General features: G+C 35.6%; 1 protein-coding gene across 1 annotated transcript in view; it reads left to right on the forward strand.

Annotated features, from left to right (window-relative positions):
* The window catches only part of LOC139117099 (GTPase-activating protein skywalker-like), a 27,209-nt gene continuing 3,820 nt past the window's right edge, over positions 1-23,389 (forward strand). The window contains exons 1-7 of the mRNA XM_070679940.1: positions 1-689; positions 4,385-4,689; positions 6,549-6,650; positions 19,974-20,067; positions 21,923-22,017; positions 22,508-22,678; positions 23,121-23,279. Coding sequence (XP_070536041.1) covers positions 407-689; positions 4,385-4,689; positions 6,549-6,650; positions 19,974-20,067; positions 21,923-22,017; positions 22,508-22,678; positions 23,121-23,279 — 1,209 coding nt within the window. The 5' untranslated portion in view covers positions 1-406. The remainder of the gene's footprint in view (positions 690-4,384; positions 4,690-6,548; positions 6,651-19,973; positions 20,068-21,922; positions 22,018-22,507; positions 22,679-23,120; positions 23,280-23,389) is intronic.

Here is a 23,389-nt window from a genome sequence, read left to right on the forward strand (position 1 = left end):
AATGAAACAACGAACAAAATAATGGCGACAGCTCAATGATATGCCGTCGAAATCGGTTTGCCGGCCTTTCTGGTAGTAGCGATGACACAGTGATGGAATGTGCGCATTTTCCATGAAGTTCCGAGAAGTGAGGTAGAGTGAAAGGACATGAGCCTTTTAGGAAATCCAACAGTGTATGCGGTATCTCTGAATGATCCTTTCCTTTCCGCAAAAAACAAGGTGTGTATCGGCAGCGGCGACGTCTGCCGAAGAGCTCAGAGCGTCTGCTGCAAAGTTTCAGGCAAGCGTGATTTCGTAGCGTCACGTTACATCAAGCATTGGTTGGGGGAGTTTCCGGAAGTGCGTTATCGCTTTCGCTGGTACCTCCCTTGCTCTCTCGGCTGTGACTTCACAACGACCGACCACAATGACGGACGGAACAGAGCAAGTTTCGTTCAGTCAGTGGGTTGACCGAAGCAAAATACGTGATCTGTGCCCGTCCGTTGAGCTTGACAGCCGAAGCGACAAAGTCAAAGTGTTACTTCCTGAAGACGTCACTGACGGCAAGAGACTCAAAAATGCTATCAGGAATGGCGAGTGGCCTCCCAACCACACTATACGTCAGAGGCTATGGCACGAGGTGTACTGCAGCAGAACGAGCCACCCCGCTGCTGCGGCGGTTTATGTGGAAACGGCCGACAACACACAAGGTACGTACATTCTCGAGCCGTCAAGAGTCATTCACGCTCTACAGCTCCAGCTATGCCCGGCTGGATTTACAACGAAAAACTGTACAGTACAAATTGTATAGGTCATGCATAGGAGAGTTCTACCTTTTATCAGTGTTTCGCAGCTGTATGTAAGTTCAACTATAATCCAAGTATTACATGCACGGCTCGGTATACTGTATAATTTGCAACGCTGACCGACACTATTATTAGGTCTGAGAGTGTTAACCCTTTGAGAGCCAAAGTCAATTTTTGTGACCTTTATAAAATATAGCTTAGTAAATTTTTTGAGATTTTTGCCAAAATTTTGATAAAAAACTGCAGGCAATAAAATATGATGTCCATTTGGTCCAAAATAATCAACACAATTGTAGAAAGATTCATGAAAATTGGTAAAATGTAGCGGTAAAATTTTGGTGGGAAAAATTAAACCACTCAAAGGGTTAACATAATGATGCGTAGCTGATGCATATTATGCAGATTTATTATTTTTTTTGTCTTTATCCATTGTTGAAGTGAAATATTCTTGAATTTATTAACAGTGATGCTCATCTTCAATCTCTGTATTTGCTCTGTGTTAGTATATATACATACCGTTATCTGTCAGTCTACTAAAACAATTGGTTCCTCTACAAACATAAACAATCCTTATTTCTTTTGCTGTAGTCCTGAAGTGATTAAATCATAATGATGTCATTATAGGGAACACAGATGCATAATGCAAAGAAAATGTGAAAAAGATTTGTTGTTATTTTGTGAATGATGCTTCTACATGATTATCCGATGTTCTACCTAGCCTTTTAATTGCTGTCAGTATATCAAACCAGATCAACCTCTCAATGCTACAGCGAAAACAGAGTCAGCGTGGACTCTCTCTTGTGCCGCGCAACAAAATAAACGCAGCCACTGGCGTTTTTTACAGACAAAACAAACAGACAATGTAGCAAATGTCATCGAATCTTTTTCAAGGCGTACTAGGATTACCAGGACTTACTTTTTTGAACGTGTTGATTTCGTCATGGATGTGTAAGACAAATATATCCATGTCTTGAACAAAAAAATTGAAAAAAATCTAAATTTTAATATTATCGATGGTTTTATCCAACTCACAAACTGAAGCAAGAGTTTTCCGTCTTTAAGAGGAACTACTGACGCTAAAAGCGGATAGCATCAATGGAAAAACACTACGGACCCGACCCCGGGACCCGACCCTGGTACGAGTAGTCGCTGGTGGGTGTAGGTAGGGGTAGAGGTGTCAGTCAAACAGTCGACGGCGTGCTCACTGTCGTCGGAATTTCATCTGGACGTTTATAATAGACGTACGTTGATGAAGGTGGCATCGAATACTACTGCCATTTCGATGGCAGCAATCTATATTGAGCTGCTTGATGCGGTTTTGTTCGGTTGATGCTGTCCCAGTTTCGCTGAAGCTACTACCTCGATTGACCAAGGAAGTCTGTGTAGATGCAGACGCAGGAAACGTGATACCGCGCCGTTCAAGCTCTTTCTGTACATAATTTACCATATTTTTGGATTTATTCTCAACTCGTCATGGGGAACTCTTTGTAACAATAAGAATACAAATTGAATCTTTTGTTTGATTTGTGGGATTGATTGAATAGGCGGTGTGCCTTTGATGACATTTAGTTTGGGTGTTCTGTCTGAAATTAACGTCTGTGGCTGCGTATATTTTGTTGCCCCGCACAACAGAGAGTCCACGCTGACTCCGTTTTCGCTGTAAGTTTTGCCCATTTACAACAAAATGTTGCTTTGTCCATATCGTTTTCTTCAGAAGTTTTATTGCATATAGAAATACAAATGGGGTAGGGGCTGAGAGTGTCATGGTAGCAGTGTAAAAAAATGTACATCAATTATATTCCTGTCATGTTGTTTTATCTTTTATTTGATTTTTAGAGGCCTTGATATCAAAGGTGACACTCAGTGTTATATTAAATCTATATAAATGCTTGAGGGAGCCAGGGCCTTTTGCTATACACCCATGATACGTGTGCATAGAATCATAGACAGTAGAGGGGGCTATGATGGAATTCAGTCTGTTTGATACAAAATTCACTCTGGATAATCAATATTGCCGAAGGGGACAGAGGGAGATAAAAAATCTGGAAATGATGATTGATCTTCCCATTTCAAGCAGTAAATATATTCAGTATCCTCCCATTCAGTGAATGGGTGTAAGAGAATGGGGTTTAAAATACCAGCACTATTATTGTCATCATTAATGAATGCAAAACATATAACAGCCAACCTATTTACACCAAAGTGTCTATTAAGCAAATCACAAGGGTCTCCTTTGGTAAGATTTAAAAAGTCAGACATTTCCCTGACACACTTAGCACAATAATTTATAAAAAAAATATATACATTGTTCTTTCCTTAGATAGGTCAGGTTAAAATCTAAGAAGGCAGGTTGATTTTATACTATTGAAATGAGTTTTTTTTTTAAAACGCGAGCGTTGCCCATTGAATGAAATCAATTGTTCTCCAGGGGTAGGCAGTGAAATTGCCTGCTATCTGCTGTCTCAATGGGTTAGCTTTTATCCAGATCCGTCTAACAGATCATGCTAGTTGCCATGGTTACTGCAGTGAGATTAAAGGTCAAAGGTCAAAATATTGACTGCCTTTTAAAGAACTGAATTTCGTATGGATATGTGCAAGACAAAAAGAGAAAGTACATTTGACAATGCATAACACTGTGTGAGTCATCCCCATGAGTTATCATACAATGTGTGTCTTATGCCGGGGATGCTTATGTGAATAATGGGTTGCTTTGACACAGTTTTCGTCGAGGAATCGCAAAATTATGATTATCGGTTAATAATCAGAATGTGGCAGCCATCCAAAAATCCTGTCTTGCTTTCCTTCCAAGCAAATTTTATTAGCTGGCAATTGCATCATCACTCCTGGCTCGTTGCAGTGGAATCTTGAAGCTGATTAGGAAAACCATTTTGCCTTTCAGATCATTACATTCTGTGAGTGAAATTTTTGTCAGATTTTGTACGTCAGTGTTAATGACACTCAGAGAATATCTCTGTTATAATTGCAGACATGGGCCACTGCACAATAAATTGAATAAATACTTTTCTGAAATGAATAATGGGAAATAAAATTGCATGGATTTTGTAATATCATCTCTTCCTGCTTCCTTGAATTGTTCATAACACTTATATTAATATTCATGCCAGTTTGTTTCATTTGCAGCTAGCACAAATGCACATAATATAAACATGTCCATACAAATCCTGTTATTTAATTCAGTAATTTTAGGTCAATTTTTGCACATAGGGTTTGTCAGCTACCGTAATAATAACCAATTTTTGCCATAAGCCATTGAATGCACTTAAAACATGTACATGCAAATCATGCCAAATACAAGAAGATAGACAAATGAGTACAACTTGGTTAGAAGCAAAATAATATTCAGAGATATAGAAAATTTTTGTTACAAGTGGCAAAACTAAAAGTATAGGCATGTGTGAGCTCAATGAATTTGTGCAAAATGTCTTAAATTTTTCTTTAAACTAATAATTTTCATAGCCGGTAAAGTTTAGCTGACTGCTGGGTATTTTTTTTCTGGCTGCCGGCTATTTTCTACATCCCTGATAATGACTCAAGACAGTGTCAAACACTTGACGTAAAATCCGCTCTCTTCACTCCAGGTTGGCAGACACATATCCCAGCATTTATAGACAACACCAATATCATGACGTACGCCTTGAACACAGAAGGCCGGTCACTGGTGAAAAAGATACTGTGTATCATAGAACACGTACATACGGATATTACATACTGCCCTTTGCTACCTGCCATCACCAGTCTGCTGCTGCACTACATGGGTGAAGAAGAGTGTTACAGCAGTCTGTCCAAATTGCTGACCAGTAGACAGCCCAGGTACCTGACCCAAACCAGGACTGCGTACCAAGCTTCCATCCTGACGCTAAAAGATCTGGCCAAGAAGTATGCTGTAAGTATGAAGAAAAAAAAAATTATCTTTCGTTTGGAGGAGTAGAGTTTTAACATTCTTGGGACTTATTATATCTATATTTCTGTTGTCAAATCAGCTGACTTTCAGATGTTTGTATTTTGCGGTACAGATATCTTTATTGCTGCTGGGTGACCTCACAGGGTGCTGGACCCATCTTCTGTTTGTACATGTGATGTATCGTATCTTTGATACGTTCAGTAGTTTGCAATTTTGCAGACCCAGGTCCCCATATATTGTAATTTATCTTTAATCAAGGCAACAGAGGTTGCTGTAAAAGTGCAGTCACCGAACAGTATGGACCTGTACACAATTTGTGTATGTGTGCATGATTTATGATTTGGGTGTGTATAGATAAGATATGTATACAATCATGTATGTGTACATGTGTACCTATAGACCCTTAGGCAGAAAAGCATACTGCATAATACTACACGTTCCTACATTGATCTGTGGATCGATATGTCATGTACATGCAGTGTGTACATGAATCTGTGTGCATAAAACATGTATTTGTGTACGGTAAGTCGAGTCAATTATCACTGACACAGTGTAAAAGTAAACTGATCATACCCAGTTTCCAGCTACGATACAGGTATTTGTCCTTCAATATGATTGACCATTGGGGTTAAAATAAATTGCACCATTATTCAGACCAAAATGATATATTGTCCCATTGTGCCATGATTGATAAAATACATAGAGTACACATAACCTTCAATCGAGGTATCAATATACTAAATGATAGTACAGTGGAATTTGACCATACCATATATCTTTTGTCGCTATCTTCCTCTGATTGGCAAATCAAAAATTCTTAGATTTCAAATGATATGAACAGCATAAGTATAGTCTTTGTGAAGCAACAGTGCATTTCATAAAATTCTATATCATATTTCCCTCTATCTCACAAACCCCCAGAGTCAGTGTAGGAATTTCTGGAAATTTGAATGCATACAAAATGGTGATGATAATGATGATATTAAAATGTGAAAGTTAAAATGAAGTGACTAAATCAAAACAAAAAACTAATGGTTTCACTATATTTCTTTTCATTCCTGACTAAATTGTTACGCTGCTCTCTGTGATGCAACAATTGCAGGTATATTATTATTACATGTACTGGTATTGGGATTATAATTATCCTAATACAGTATGTGAAATACCTGCACATTTCTTGCATCACAGAGAGTCTGCGGTGTCTCACTTTAGCTGAAAGAGCACACTATTATATTGCTGTAATTACCAATAATGGTGAACTCTGAATAAGAATGTGTTCATTAACATCAAACTTACATGTAATTGTATTCCACCACATCGTTACCACTGTTTATGAGATTTTTTTACCCGCTGTCATTTCTGACAAGATGAAAAATGTTTGCTCCATGTATCTTATTAAGTTGAAAGGATCAAGTTGGTTCATCATAATCAGTTGAAAAAACCCTTAAAATTAAAATGGACATTTTAACGTATTATTTTGTTTGACATTATTTTATTTTAGGAAGCTATTGAATGATATTGTTTGTAGGTCTCTTGGTGTAACAAAGCTATTATTTCAGATTGTTGTATCGGTTCTCTGTTATGTTATCTGTGCTCTCCAGCTACAGCAAAGTCATGTCATTTATTCTGAAATAGCCATATCACAGAAAATGTTAGAAAATTCATATGTCCATCCTCACTCACAAATAACCAACTCATATTCTGCAACAGAAAGCTCATTCCATCGACAATTGTCTATACAAATCATCAGCCCGCGTGGAATTCGGATATTTGAATGATTCAATCTGACAAATGCCTTCAATTTTCACCTGACAGATGTTGTTTGGTTTTTGCTGTTACAGGAGACTGGGCATCAATACATCTCCAGGAAATCTGATAATGATGATGAGGTCTATGCCGACTGGATGTGGTGGATATTTAAATATTTACCGTTCACTCATCTGGTAAGTAAGATAATCGCTTCAGATCTGTGAATCCTTGATATGCAAGGTATGTAAATTCTTACCTGAAAGTCCCCAGCTAAGTTGTTTAATGCTCACTCATTATGATCCGATTCAAGTGGTGTGGTGAATATTTAAAATTTACTGTTCTTTCACCTGGTAAGTTGTTTATTGGCTTCTGATTTTATGCTAATTACCACAAATTTCATTGTACATTTGTTGATGAGGTGCATAAATCCATCATCTTATTACTAGGTTGTATACTTTTCTTGCATGTGTATTGTAGTTGCTTCAAATACATGTATCTACCTTTGCATGGAAGATTCTATGAGACAGTAGTTGACAGATTTCAGTCCCAGGCCGCTACATATATTTTGTCTATCACTTTTCACATCCCTCTTTACATATTTCATAAATTAGTGCTCAGAAGATATCCATGTATTTTAATATTTGATATGCAAATATCGAGCACAGTAACTGTACTTCATATTTTGTCTGAGAATCTTCCATTGACAGGCAATAAGCTATGTGAAGTGACTGCAATATGTTTAGAAAAAAGGTGTTGTATATTTTTATAACCTACAGTATGATAAAGCAGGGCACTTCTTTGTGTCTCGTGGTAGAATTGACACTGAAGTTCACTGTCAAAAAATGAATAAAGAGTGTACGTGTCTGATGACACTGCACAGGTCAAGAACGACAGTATTCCTGGTAACATTGCATGTACATTTATCAGATAAATTTGACTTTGAAGTCATCACCACAAAGTCCATTTCCGAGGATAAACTTGTTATTTTAAAGAGAAATTGGAGTATGAGACTGCAAGGAAGTACTCCAATCAAACACAAAATTAACCTGACATTTTTCCTATACATATTTACAACATATGATGTCCATCTATACAATATTGTTATACTGGGAAATCTGTTACTGCAAGCATTGACCTTGCTTGTACAGTCTCTCTTTCCTGACTGATATTATTTAATCTGTAATATCATTGGAAAGTAATACTGCTTTATTAAAAAGTGTAAACAACAAAATTTATCAGTAGTTTTCTGTTGAAATTTACTCCTCTTACAGCAATGTGTGGGCAGTTTGTCTCTTTTCACAGTAATTTTCATGGCGATTTCATTCTCATCTTGAATGTTCAGTGAAGTATACTTTCTATTGATTGCAATAGAAATCTGTTAAGAACTGAAAAATCACACAGGAATTATGATGGCAATTCTGCATATTTAAATAAATTTACCCTGTCACTTGATCCAATTAACAGATCAGCTCCCTTGATTTTCAAGCGTAATGTTGAACCATCAAAGGTGAAAATAGGCTTTTGCAGTGTCAGAGATTGTGAAAGGCCCTGCACTGGCGTTCATCTCATACATGTACGTGCATGCCACAATTTTGTGATGTGTTGACATGAAAGGCTTCAGTTGGATTTTGCTAAGTTTACAGTGCAATGAATAAATCATGTAGTTACATATGTGCCAAAAGGCAAATGCGTAAAAAAATTACAGCTTGGAGATTATGGTGTGATATCTGCTTTCAATATTTGCGATACAAATATGTGCCTTGAGTACCTCTTTGTATATCTTGAGTGCTTGTCATATGTGTTGCACATTTGACTTCATACTCCTATTAATTTACTCCCGTTTGTGAGTAGCTTTTACCCATTCTGAATAGAAAGGCCCAATTACATCACAGGAAACAATGGGATGGAACCAAACTGGTGCACTGCATAGGTTAAGTGGCAATGCTTGTTTAAATAAAGGGAAATGTCTGTGACAGCTAATTACATCATCAATGTCAGGGTTGCACTCTGTTTTCAAGTGAAGAAATAAACCAATAACTGACATTAATGAACACAAATATTATGTAATAATGCTTTGGTAATTAAATGAAGAGGCCTCTGGTTATCATTTAAGGAAGGTGAATAATGAAGATATGTAATTGGTTGAAACGGCCGTTCTGGCATTTATAGCCGTCTGGTCAATGTTATTATATTCCCAGGATAAAAACAACCATTTGGAACTGTCTGTTCATATTTACGCCATTAGTGAAATTTCTTCCTGTGATGTGACCGACACCAGCTGCTGTATTTTCTTTGTGATATTTTAAATATGTTGTCATGGAAACTTGATCCCCAACAATATATATTGAATGCCAACCCTGGAATGGAGCTTGCCTTAAAGGTGTCTAGATATTGATCTCTGATTTTGCAGAATGGCCAGTTGCAAGCCGCACACTTTATTACCTAGAAAGTGGGAAGCGAAAGCAAGTAATAGGAAATATGTACAACATTTAAAACGGAAAATAAAAAACAATTTTGTATGCCTGTGAGAAATCAACGGTATTTGCAATTTGAACTTCTTATTTCCAACTACAAGAATGCGAATAAAAACAACAGAAAGATCAGTCTTTGTAGTCCCAGAAAAAAATTATTCTGTCCTGAACAGAACATTTAAAAAAAATGGAGTTGTGCAATATCTGTTAGATCCTCTCATGAAACTTGTGACTAAATATTCAACACATAGGAAAATGGCATTTCTCTCTCAATACAGGAAATGCAAATTATGATGAGATACTGATTCCCGAAAGAAAAAAAACCAGGCGTATTTTCTCTCTTTCCCAATATCTTTCCTTGCAGCATGAGGTCCAATTGATATTGATACAGGAAAAATAAAATATGTGCGAGGAGAACGTGCAATGAAAGATGAATTTGTTAGATTCCTTATCGTATTATCAAAGGACATTGATTAGTCGTGAAAGATGTACGAGTTTTCAAAGCGTTCGCGTTCTGCAATTCTTTAAATTGTCCATCTGTGCTGGCTTTTGTGTGGACACGCCATGCATATGATAGGGCAGTGTTCGCGGTGGCTTTTTTCTCCTCGCGTACGGCATACGCATTAGTCTGCTAAAATTGCGTAATGGCTGTATTTGAATGCGTAGTTTCACTTCCGCACTCGATTGATGGAAAAAAACTACAAAATACAATGTGCTGTTCAATAAACCTACACTACATATTCGGATTGTACGATGTAAGATTATTTTAATGAAAACAGTTTAACGAACAACTTGAACAACTGGGCATTGTTTCAAACATGCTGAAACGTAACAGCACAGGGTATTTTTGGTAACCGGTGCATCATCATCACGGCTCACGGCTTCACTGTGGCGCTGATCCCCTGTTGTTGTATCGGGATAATATGTCGTGGATTCCGACATGGGTTCAACTTCACTGCGCTTCTCCGTGTTCTCCATGTTTGGTTGTCCGGTAGTGTCTTTTGAATGACCCTCTGAATCATTTTTTTCACGGACTCGTAGAGCAAAGTTGAAAGAAAATCTGAGAGTTGTCTGCTTCGATGCCATGCTGCATGTGTGCTTTGATCAAATTTGGGGACAGTGAGATGCGATGAGAGTGCACAGTTGGCATTTAATTTGTTGCAACATTTCTGTCAATCACTCACTTTGTGTCAAAAGTTCAGAAATTATCGCTCACTTGAAAATTAGGGACGTAATTCATAGGCACAGCTGACATGATAACGTGCCTTTGAACTACGATGCCAATTTTTCAGACAAAGCCCAGAGAATCCGAAACTTTCCACACAAAATGAGTGATTGACAGAAATGTTGCAACAAATTTAATGTCAAGCGGGCACTCATCTCGTCTGGTTGTCGCCTAAGCTCAGTCGCGGAGAGTGCTTTCGGAAACATTTTACCGTTATCCCATAACAATGAAAAAATGCGTAGAGAGTCAATTTCAATGCGTAAATACGCATGATTTTTGCGTAAACGCGAACTCTGTAGGGACAATGCAAATCTCTTTATGACCTATGCTCATCAATACAACATGTAGAGAGATTCACTGTCGTCATGACAAAATTTGTTTCAGTGGAATGATTGTCTACAAGTTGAGAGCAATTGGAAGGGACTGTCCTCAATTCCAGCAGTTTATTTATTTTTATGCAGAGAATGATTATTAAAAAAGATTCTGAAGTGACTAACTGCGATATTAGTTACATGAGAATTCTGAACCAGGGAAAGAAATTGCTGGAATTGGAAATTGGAAAGAGACAGTAAATTGCTGTATCGAACGTGGATGATAAAATGCAGGTTTACTAAGTCAATGATGGTATTTGCATCTCAGGACATTGTGTTGAGATATTGACGTGAATACAGAATTGACCTAGTACTCTGCTGTGGCATAATTACATACACTAATCAAGCTGTTTGGCTTTTAATAGGGAGGATTGCAAACAATGTCACACGTCTGTCATTAAATGAAGGAGCAAAAATAGATATTTATTTGAAATCTCTCTCAAGACTTTCAGAAATTAAATGTACAAGATTTAAGAATATTTGATTTAGTGACTACAAGTGTTACGATAGACTCCGTAAAATGGCATGTGAAAGGCATTAAATGGAAACTGTAGGAAATACATGAACAAAACAAATGGAATTCAAACTTTCTCTCAGGAGCAAGCAATGTCATGTTCACTTGTGTAGTCTTGAAAGGAGAATGCACTTTGGGGACACTTCTCAGACTCTCAAATTCTTATAATTTTTAGCTGATGCGCTGCTTGAGTTGGGTCATTTTGAATTTGTGGAGAAGATAGTTTTCACAATCTTTTATTTTGTGTAAATTAAAGTTTTATCCCCATAATGGCCATTTTGAATTTCAAATATTGGTAAAGTTCAGGTTATTTGTTTTTTCTAATACCAAAATTTGCTAGGTGTCGTCAGATTATTAGTCGTGGTCTTGATTTTGAAAGATAAAAGTGTACGTTTCCTGGAATATTAGTCTTTTAGTTTCAAGTAGATTCTACATGTACATTAAACAAGTCTACTGTTGTGATCAGCGTGTACTGGTCAATACCGGTAAATTAAAAAAAAAAACGCCAATGATTTAAAATATCAGATCTAACGTGTCAGTACTTGTCAAAATGAGATATTCTATTCTTATTTGGCAAAATAAGAATAGAGATGTGTGTGCACCAGCATGAACTTACTCTGTTAGTTGAAATTGGTTTAGCCAAGGAGAAAACAAAAGGAAACAAAATTTAAAAAATTACAGTACATGTACTCGTCATTGTGAAAGATATTGTGAGTGTTTATTAGAGAAACCTGCCTAAGTGTGCCAGACTTTATGTATTATGTATAAAAAAAGACAAATGTTAATGGCTTCCCAGTTATCTTCTGGAGTGGAAAATATTCACTGCACAGAAAATCTGGGTTGTAAAATCAATAATTTATGCGTGATTTTACTCAATACTCAGTGAGCATTGTATATGGTCTCATTCCATTTTCATCAAGGTCACCATGCACTAAAAGTTGGTCAATAGGCAGGGGATTCAGTGAATGCACAGTGTAGCTGTATGTTATGAATTATCTGTATCAGACAGACATATTTTATGGACTAGTGTACAGCAAAATCTTGACAGGCTTTCATCATTTTTATGGGGTTTTTGTGACATCTCTTTTTGTATAAAAATATTTAAAAGTGGGCTGAACAAACGATTCTTTGCAGGAGTTACACTGTAGCTATGCAACATCATGTAAAAGTACTACTGTACATCAGACTTTTTCATATTCTCCTTTGTGGAAAAATACAAATGCTTAAAAAACTAATCATGAACAAAAGTATAGTCTTTTAGATTTTGTTTGGCTTTGATTGTTGAATATGTATACATGCGCATGTATAGTACCAGTTGATCAAGTATTAACCAGTGAGTAATTGTCATCGTAGAACCACATCGTTCATCATACGTTATATACACTGTATGCCTACAGTATATTCATCTTGTGATTATTCTTGTAAAACTGTAATATCCTTTTTTATCCTTTTTTATGACTGCACGATGTCTCGGCCAGTGTGTCGTACCACTTATTTGAAATTTACTAAAGGAAAATTAAAAACATTCTCACTGACATTAATATTATCTGCCCATAGATGTCGTATTAAACTGACCTTTGAACTCTTTGTTCCCTTTGCAATGATCAAACAAACAGTCATGTTTAATTTATAATCTTGAACATACTCCTGCCATCCACAAATCTCTGAGTTCAATTTTCAGTGTTATATTGGCAGAAAAACGCACACAGAAAATTAACTTACAAAGTTCAATATATTTTTCTTTTACATTTTGTGCGATTTCTTTCCATGATTGAAAGACAAATATTTAAGAGAAGCTGCTGATATCATAGCAGCATCTATAAAGCCTATAGAGGTACATGTATCAAAGCTTTCGATGTAATTGTATTTATGAAATGTTCAATAAATTACAACCCTACATATGTGGTACATAAACACCTGCTTGTACGGTAGGTTTACCTGTTCCATCACACTAACCATATTTGACTTGCTGAGTCAGTCATCTCCCATGTCACAGTGTTAACTTTGATGATTTTTGCCTAGTAGTAGACGTAACTGTGTGTTGAACCAGGTGCAGACTCAGTTCTTGTCACTACAGAAATTTAACCCTTTGAGTGCTGTGAATTTTCCCACCAAAATTTTAGTGCAAAATTTTCCCAATTTCTATGAATTTCAAATTTTTTTTTGACAATTTTGGAACAAATGTATGTCACCTTTCATTATTTACAGTTTTTGATCAAAATTTCTCAAAAGATCTGAGAAATATTGTTGGACTTACATTTTATAACAATGACAAAAATTGACCTTGGCACTCAAAGGGTTAATGGTAGAAACACTAATAGCAATATGTATTTTCAGCATTATCCTCCTTGAATGTGCATTCATGTTCATTAACAACCACCAGTTGTCAGCATAACATGGAATGTGCATCACATAAGCTGAGCAGCCTAAAATATTTGAAAGAATCACATTTTATCTCTGACTGAGTTAGTAAAATGTTCCCAAAGTGTTTAAACAGATTGTTGCAAACCATTTGTTATTAATCTTGGCCTTCTGATACCATAATCTATAATTATAAAATTGTTGGTATTAGTGATAAATAGTTCTGTGTATATAGAAAATATTTTGGCAAGACTGAGAAAGACTACATGTAGGTCCGTACTCTTCCCTATTACAGTTTAACATTACCCTAGAGTTGTGTCTATTTGACTGTTGTGAAAGGCACTTGTATAGAGACTGTTGTGAAAGGCACTTGTATAGAAGACTATTATCATCATACTGAAGTGAGACCAGCTATTATTCAAAAGTGAAAAATATTGTAGTCTTGACGTGCCATTTTAGCAGCATGCGTAAGTTTATGGTTGCTGAGTGCACCTTGCTCAGTGCAAAAATAAAAATATATCACGACACATCTATATCATTTTTGCAATAACTTAAGTGAACTGACTTCACACTGCACAAACCTATAATTCGAGATGAAGAGGCTGATAGGTCAAACCCAGAATTCAAATGGACCATGGTACAAAGAAGCCCACATAGATGTATGTGTACATGTATTTCCATACGCGTTTGAACATATACATGTAGCTTCGTTTGCACGGCTGTCATGTGATCTTTTGGGGTTACTGAATCTGTAGAACACATCACGTCCTTTTTATCCCGGAGTAGAAGAACCATTATAATAGTTTGTTTTCATCAGATTTCACATACACATTTTATGTCAATACTTAGAAATGGATCTAAGGTTGTCATATCCATGTGTCACATCTCTTTCTTTAATAATTGCATGCAATATGTGCGGCCACTTTTTCATATTTTTTTTTCCCTTTCCTCAGTTTTCCAGCAAACTATACAAACAATATCAGAGCGTAGAAAAGTGATAGATATCGATAGTTTATAATGATCGGATTGGGAGACATAATTACTGGTACACAACATCTTTCTAAGATAATAGAAAACAACATTTGCAATACCATACATGTAAATTTGACACTGGACAACCCAATCAAAACACTCACCCTGTCCTACAATGACATTTCCATTTTACAGTTTGTTTCAAACAAAATATTTTGGCAAATGTGTAAAGCTGTGAATCATGGGTAGGTTTTGAAATGCGAAGTTTTACATACCGTACATGTGACAATGATGTCACATGTACAGTACTGAACATATGACATCATGGTGAGACCCATGTACATGTAGGCATAGTTGCTCCATTTTTTTCATCAAATGCCATATTTATTCCACGTTACAATATATTAATGCATGTTTGCATTCATGCGTGGCATTTGTAATGGTTACCAAGGTTACTATATTCATTCAGGGCACGTTATCTACAGATGATAGAGGGAGACACATGAAATGTTATCGACGTTAAGTACACCTGATGCAACTTGACTGATCATGAATTCTGTTTCAAAGAGTGGGTACAGAGTAAATATAATTTGCCGTATAAAGTTGGCAAACTTTTACTTTGTGTGTTTGTCGATGTACGTAAATAAATGAGATATGTAAATTTACAGATTTCTATAAGAAACAGAACATTATTGATATGTATGTAGTGAAACTTTAAGTCTCAGTATTTTTAGACCAGAAATGTGTCCTTTTTTTGATCAATAGTGTTAAAGACTCTGCACAGCAAACATAATTCCAACACATCTGAGTATGATATTAACCAACCAAAGAGACCTTGCAAAATTTCTTACATATGAAGACTTCATACGAAAGGATCAAACTTATTCCAAAATAAGCATACAAATGTAAAATACAAATTTCAAACAGGCAAAGTACATGAATTTTTGTGGAAATTGAGTTAAATTTGACATGAAAAAGTACTCATACGTCCCATAATTAAGTTACCAGTATACCGTATAATAGAATTAGTGACTGGTATAGGGGCACACAATTGGAATGAATCGTATAGTGTACCCTATATTTGTCTGTTTTTGGTTCAACTATGCAATATCTTTTCAGTTGTACAGTAGTATATATACTCCCACGAGGGCTGGCAGCTGTGCCACCTCATATCATAGCCTGAATTTTTATACCCATAGGAATGATATTGCTCATACATTCATGCTCTACTGCAAGTGGATTGCCTGCTTATATCTGGTAAAGGATTTCCTTCAACCATCCCAAACTCTCACTTTTAAAGGAATCCATTTAAAATGTTCTAATTCTAGGTTCACAGTCTTCTTTTTGCAAAGTATTCCAAAATATATAGTATTCAGTACATTGATTTATCACCTCTTAGACCTGTATGTCGTTGCACTTTTTTTTTCCACAAGCATATTTAACAAAATCTTTGCCATAATACTGCAAAACGCAAGATAAATCTTCTTAGTGCTGTAATGTACTCACAACTAAAATTACTACAGGCATAATAAAGTTGATTGAGGTGCAATCCCTACGTACATTTAAAAATATTGAAAAAGGAATTGCAAGTAATTTGCAGTCAGTACAAAATAAATGAATCAGTACAAAATAAATAAGTACAAAATAAATAAATAAATAAATAAATAAATAAATAAATAAATAAATAAATATTAAACTTGATTGAGCTGCAGTCCCTACATATGACTAAAATTATGAAAAAGGGACAGGAAGTAATTTGTAGTCAGTATAAATAAATGAATCAGTACAAAATAAATAAGTACAAAATAAATAAATAAATAAATAAATAAATAAATAAATAAATAAATAAATAAATATTAAACTTGATTGAGTTGCAGTCCCTACATATGACTAAAATTATGAAAAAAGGACAGGAAGTAATTTGCAGTCAGTGCAAAATAAATGAATCAGTACAAAATAAATAAGTACAAAATAAATAAATAAATAAATAAATAAATAAATAATAAATATTAAACTTGATTGAGTTGCAGTCCCTACATATGACTAAAATTATGAAAAGGGACAGGAAGTAATTTGCAGTCAGTACAAAATAAATGAATCAGTACAAAATAATAAGTACTCGGTATAAATAAATAAATAAATAAATAAATAAATAAATAAATAAATAAATAAATATTAAACTTGATTGAGTTGCAGTCCCTACATATGACTAAAATTATGAAAAAAGGACAGGAAGTAATTTGCAGTCAGTGCAAAATAAATGAATCAGTACAAAATAAATAAGTACAAAATAAATAAATAAATAAATAAATAAATATTAAACTTGATTGAGCTGCAGTCCCTACATATGACTAAAATTATGAAAAAGGGACAGGAAGTAATTTGTAGTCAGTATAAATAAATAAATAAACTAAGAAACAAACAAATATATAGTATCTAGTGATTGTCTCAAAGCAAAGTAATTAAAAATATTGAGATGCCGAAAAAATTACGTGAATAAATGCATTGCATTGTTTTTGCTGATGTCAAGGACAAAGAGTATGATCTCTTTAAACTCAGCCTAAGCATAAACTCACAATTTAAATATTTTATCCTCACCTAGTGTAAAAGTGTTCTTGACTAAGAAATCAAATGTTACAAAATAAAATGAGCCAAAGTGAGATCTGCAAAACCATTCCTGGCAACTCATAAATTCATGTCTGACAGTTTATAAGAATTGATCATGACAAATTATGAAAACATGCCATGGATTCAGTGATGCTGAACAAAATGTAGAATGGAAAATATTGATGATGGCGGTCTGTACGTATTAAAATATTTGAATCAAGGTAATTTGATTCCACAACATGCTCCGCTGCACTCTGACGAGTAGATTGTAATAACCTAGTAAATACATGCCGCAGCGTCTAACTGTACAAGTGTCTGACTGCACAATGAGCTTACGTTGTGTATTTTTAGAAGTGGCAGATTGCAGATTGAAGTCTTGCTCCCAGTGGAGGGTGCTAGACTGTCTAGATCTGTTCTCCATTAGAAAAATCTTTTCAAATCCTGATGTTGATGAATTGCCGGGCTCTCCATTCTGCAAATCCGGGATCAAGCTGTATTCTGTTCCCTGACTTTATTCCGTTGTTGCCGTAAATGTTTCTATGGTTACATGGGTAATGCGGTGTAGTATTGACTATTGGAGTTAGTTGTACCCCGTCAAGTTCATCTGGGGTCAAATCAGGATCCCTAGGGAATGTCTCTGTATCGATTGCTAGAGCACATATACATGTCAACGTAGGTGCCTCATCGCCTGTATTGCCCTCAAGTTGATGTTGTCTTGTCAACCGCAGTTTCCATGGTAGCCAAGAAAGAAAAACCTGCCAACCTTTGTTTCCATAGCAACACACAAAGATTACATTGTTTGTATGCTGTTTACATGGAAACAAAGTTATTCAAATTTGTCGGCTTACTTTTGTATCCCTTGGGTGTGTTTGCCTATTTCATTGGACTGAAAATTCCATCTGATTTCACACAGAACAATGATTTGTGATTGCTCTTACAGTTGCTAGCATGTTATCTAGATACTCGATCCTATCACTGAAAAGCCTACAGGTTCAGATATTGTACAGAAGCTTATCTGAGTTACATTTTCTAATCTCCTGTTTCATCTCATTCCTATTCAAAGCTGAGTATGTTCTGTGATAACATCTCCATTTGAAAAAAAAACAAGCAAAATGTAGGTATAGGCACTATGTACAGCTTGGTACACCATGTACATCTGATCCTCATGTAAATTCATGTCCTGGGAATTTCGCCAGCAATTTTCACCAGATTTCTTGTGATTGTAATGGTTGGTACTAAATGCCAGAAAGTCAAATGAAATCATAGTCCGTGTGACTTTTGCCTTAATTCCCAGAATGACAAACTTCATGCTTCCTTAGAATTTGACGGTGATTACAGTGATGTGATAGAACTCACAAAATAAACACCTTCCCTAGACGATTTGCCAGGAAATTGAGGTCAAGCCCTACACAATCCTTTCACATTCGGTAAAACAAAATGGTGTGCAATGCATTCCTAATGACACAGTTTTCCTATAGTCATTTCTATTTTTATGACCGTGTTCGCCATCCCAAGTATAATTCTGTTTCAGTAAAATTTAAAAATTTTTAAGTTCACGACATAATGTAAGGATGGTCTGTAGACACAATTTCCTCATCACATTTCATTGGTGTGTTGCATTAAAATTTAGATTTTGTCTGAAAAATTTAGTTTTTTTGTGAATTTGCTGAAACATCAGGCAAAAATGTATAATGTTACAGTACCACAGTTCCATAAAATGAATTATGTCCACTGGGACTTAGTGTCACAGTCACCATTTTCATGTTTGAGATACTTTCACTGGCATTTAATGACATTAATTTTGTACATTTGGTAAGAAATGTAGACTCGGTTGATATTTAACAATTTCACTTGGATTTAATGTTTATCGATTTGTCTGTCAGCAAATGCACTGAAATGAAATCCACATGAATCACCAATGATTTCACAAGTTATGTCCAGACTCTGACAGTGTAGCTGTATTTTGCTCTTTTTTCAAGAGATGTGACTACATCGCTGACAAACAGCTGTTTCTACCCCATCTATGTCATTCACCTCTACTTTCTATGCTTTGTTGAGTGACCTCGTATATATGTTGATGGAATCTTTGAGTACAAAGGAATTTTTCATCTCATGAGGTCGCGTTTGAATTTTGATATTTTTCTGTGATATTATTTTAGTGCTGAATTCAATGAAGCCATGTCAGATTTAATTTATAATGATGAGTGTGAAATGAATTGTATAAATAACGATTGAAATCAGTGATGCGTTATTCAACCAGCTTCTGAGTGTTCTTTTGCGTTTAATTTGTTGCCATGACAGCAATTTTACAGTTCCTGTGAAAGACAGGAAATTTTCTGTAATTGGGAGATTGCATGGCAACATGACAGCACAATGAGTAAATTATGCAATGCTTTCACATTTTTATCTCCCTCCATTTGGAATCGTCTGGATCGGATAGCATTCGTCACCTGTATTTATGTACATGCGCACTGTACATGTATGTCTGTCTGTCTGTCTGGTGCTGGCTGTGTTTGTACTGATATGTATATGTATGTCCAGTATGTATGTATGAATACATGTACATGTATACACTTGCATGTATGACTTCAAGATTTGTTCAGATTGTGATAGCATGTACTAGTAATTATCAATGAATAATTAAACATTATCTTTGAATGGGACCATTTCTCTTGCGTCATGTTACATGAATTATCACAACAGAGCCCTAATTGTGCTCCTAGTCGTTCATTAAAAAATTACAAAATCAATTGATCAAGAAAAGTAAAAATATCTATACACAGTCAACTGTGGAATCTGCATGATATGTTACTTATGTATGCCAATTGAAGTGTTCCGTATTAAAACTTGTCAATGCAGATGTATCTGGTACACATCAAAAGAGCAGTGCAGATAAAAAATTCCTTCTCTTCTTTAACCAAGTTGAGTTTCATGTGGTTGCATCATCATATACATATACTTATTCCTATGATTCTGTTGTTAATTACCATTTACAGGTCAGGGTTATGGACTGTTACCTGGTTGAAGGTATCAAGATATTGTACAGAGTGGCTTTAGCAATCATTATTCTCTACAAGAAACATATGCAAGGTGAGATGAGAGCGGCACTACAGGTCAGATACAGTACCAGCCTTGTGGTATACCAGTGTTCTTGCACCTTGCATTACGGTTGAATTGAAATGGGGCAATGTTTACCCAAAACAGATGGTTCACATTTAAAATCGGTTTGTCCCTGTGCCAGTGGATTATATGCAATTTCATATCTGGAATATGATGACTACCCTCTTATACATATATGGTATAAGTATACTGGCATTTTGATAAGAGATGGTATTGAATTGTAATTACTATACTTTCTAATTTTAGATGATATGCACACATGTAATCAATCTACCAGCAACTATAACTACTGGTATATTGTTACTTCCTATTATTATTTATTATATTATAGCTTTGTCAATACCAGTGAATTCTGTGACGTCATACCCTCAGATTATCACTGATAATGTATTCGATCCAGCATTGTGGTCCCAGATGTTTGTTACATCTTCAAAAACACTGGCATTGCCAAAACTATGAAATAATAACAATAATGCACCCCCTCCCGGCCCATAATGGACTCAAGCAAACTGCTTTCATCCATTATGGGCTTGGAAGGGGTACATGTATATTATCGCTTAACTACCGGTATATGTTAGTGATTGCTCGTTATTTTCCATCCTCTTCTAATGATATATATTCCAAAAATTTTTTCAAATGTCATAACTGTTTTTGTCAGTAGCCTTTTGGTTTTGTTTGTTCATTCATGAGACAAGAAAATTTAACTCTACAGGGAATTTACAATATCATTTTGTACATGTTGCCATGTGATAAAAGTTAGGTAATGAAACTATATTGTTTTGGTAATTTCTTCCCGTTTCAATGTTTAGCAGGTTCTGCCCACGACTTGATTTTCATCAAAATTTGTTTTAAACAGTTTCTGAAATGTTGCTGAAATACATCATACTCTGACAGAAAAGTTTCACTTCCAACAGGATGTATTTTTTTTCCAGTAAAAACTACCATGGTAGATCCAGGAACGATGGTTACAGAATGTGGAGTTGATGATAAAACTAGCAAATTCGACTATTGAGATGTTGTTTCTTGTTCCGTGCCCAAAAGTGATGTTGAAATGCGCAGTGTTCAACATGTCCACTCCAAAAGTACACATATCAAAGAAATGCTCGATGTTATTGTTGATAAGAATTTCAGTACGGACCAGAATTAACTTTTCAACAATAACGTTGCATATCTATACAATTGACTGTTTTTGAGGTTAATACTGAGTATTTTAACATACCTTAGTGAGAAGAAGAAAATTTACTTGTTTTCTAGAAAAAAAATTATGAAAATATCAAAGTTACAGCTATGTGTACCTTTGATATTGTGTAGGTTGTTTTCAGGGAAATTTCTGCAGTTGTTACTTTTTTGTCAAGTGAAAATGGAGATTTGCCATGTGTTGTGTATGTGATTCTCAAAACATATACGGGGATGTGAAAGCTACAGCATTAAAACAGATGACACTACAATGTATGTCACGAAACTATATCATAGAAACTTCATTTAATATTGCACATGATATGGCCTATGAATAACCTGTGAGAGGAAAAAAGGAAACTCGAAATGCTGATAAACTAATAGAACTAAACCTGCTACTGGCCTGCCATAATCACAGAGCTCCAGCAATAGCACTGTTCTAGAAAGGTTACTTGGATGCTGTTGAGGGCGCTATTTTGTGTTTCATTGCAGCAAAATAAAACAGTGTGTCAGCTTATGGAGAAATGGCACTAAAAAAATTCACCCATACAAGTGACTCCTGTCAATGAATGCCTGGATGTTTATTGCTGTAAGGTCATGCATGACCTTTTATTTGCAAGACATTCAACACTTTCTCGACTTTTGACAGGCACACCACAGGGCAGTGCAGAATCAAATACACACACATCAGCTATGAAGAACTTTGTCAGTAATATGCCAGTGACACCTGGAAAGTTACTAAAGGTGAGTCGATCAGGACAGTGCGTACGGTATGTGAGGTGATTAGTCACATTATTGTAATTGTCAGAATGTGTCAGCATCATTTAAGTAAAATTGAGCGTTCATGATGGTCTGATGAGATCGAATGAAGTTCCTTCACTATATTCTTGCCAATGTATACAGTGATTTGGGACCTTTTTGGCTAACAAGGAAAGATAAGATCTTGTTTTATTTATATAATCAATATTTCCCCTTGCATTAGTAACCAACTATGACAACACCCACCTGTCAAAAATGTAAATTAATTCAAATACATCATTTCTTGATTGCACAAAGAAATTGGTCTGATGTGTACACAATAAAAATGTAAAGCATTGCACTTTATGGTCACAAACAAAGAGGTCTCTTTGCAATGAATACATTTTAAACCAGCTAGGAAATACAAGTGTACATGTATTTAGATTAAAAACTGAATGATATTATGTATTTGTTTTTTTATTTCACTTCTGTTAAGACTTCATTCAAAATCAAAGGGCTTTCAAGATCCGTCATCTACAAGTATCAACAGAGACATGAGGTGAATCTTAGGAAGGCTGGTGGTGGCCGCAAACCCCCAACAGACCAGGACGGAATCACACCACTACAAATACCAGACATCAATTCATCCATCGTAAATCATTCTCAGGTAGGATGGCAACTTGGACAAGTGAATTTTCAACGTTTGAGTGCATTTTGTCATCTTTATAAAATGTACCCCATTCAAATTTTTTCAGATTTTTGCGAAAATTTTGATGAAAAACTGCAGCCAATGAAATGTGATGTCCATTTGGTATAAAATTATTGAAAAAATTACAGAAAATTTCATAAAAATTTGGTAAAATGTTGCACTGAAATTTTGGTGGGAAAAATTACAGCACTCAAAGGGTTAAACTGTATGTTTTGTGTGACTCCTTCCCCATGAACTTGTTACAGTGTTACAGTCTTTCAGTTTTTCAGAGTCTCATTAGATTGGGATCGTGCGTATGCAAGAAGCCTTGGCCAAAATTCTTGGGCTTTGTTTTTCTTGTTGCCTTGAAAATGAAAACCAGATCTTCATTTCTTTGCTTGTGTCTTTTCTTTTCAACCAGCTGCAGACAATATGGCGGTGGCTACCCCAGAGAATTGCGTTATGCAAGCCGGTGTTACTGTTCACCACAGAGGAACACGGGAGCTCCATCACTGCCATGTTCAATAGATGTGAGGATGAAGAGCCCACTATCCTTCTCGTGAAAACTACCTCAGGCAAGGTAAATTTCACAAATCATGATATTTGCCTGTTTCAAAATGTGATTTTTCTTTTCTTTACCAATTGAGCAGATATGATATACTTGTAGATGTAACATTGCTTTCAGTTTAA

This window comes from Ptychodera flava, chromosome 18 (genome assembly GCF_041260155.1).
Source record: "Ptychodera flava strain L36383 chromosome 18, AS_Pfla_20210202, whole genome shotgun sequence".
NCBI lineage: Eukaryota > Metazoa > Hemichordata > Enteropneusta > Ptychoderidae > Ptychodera > Ptychodera flava.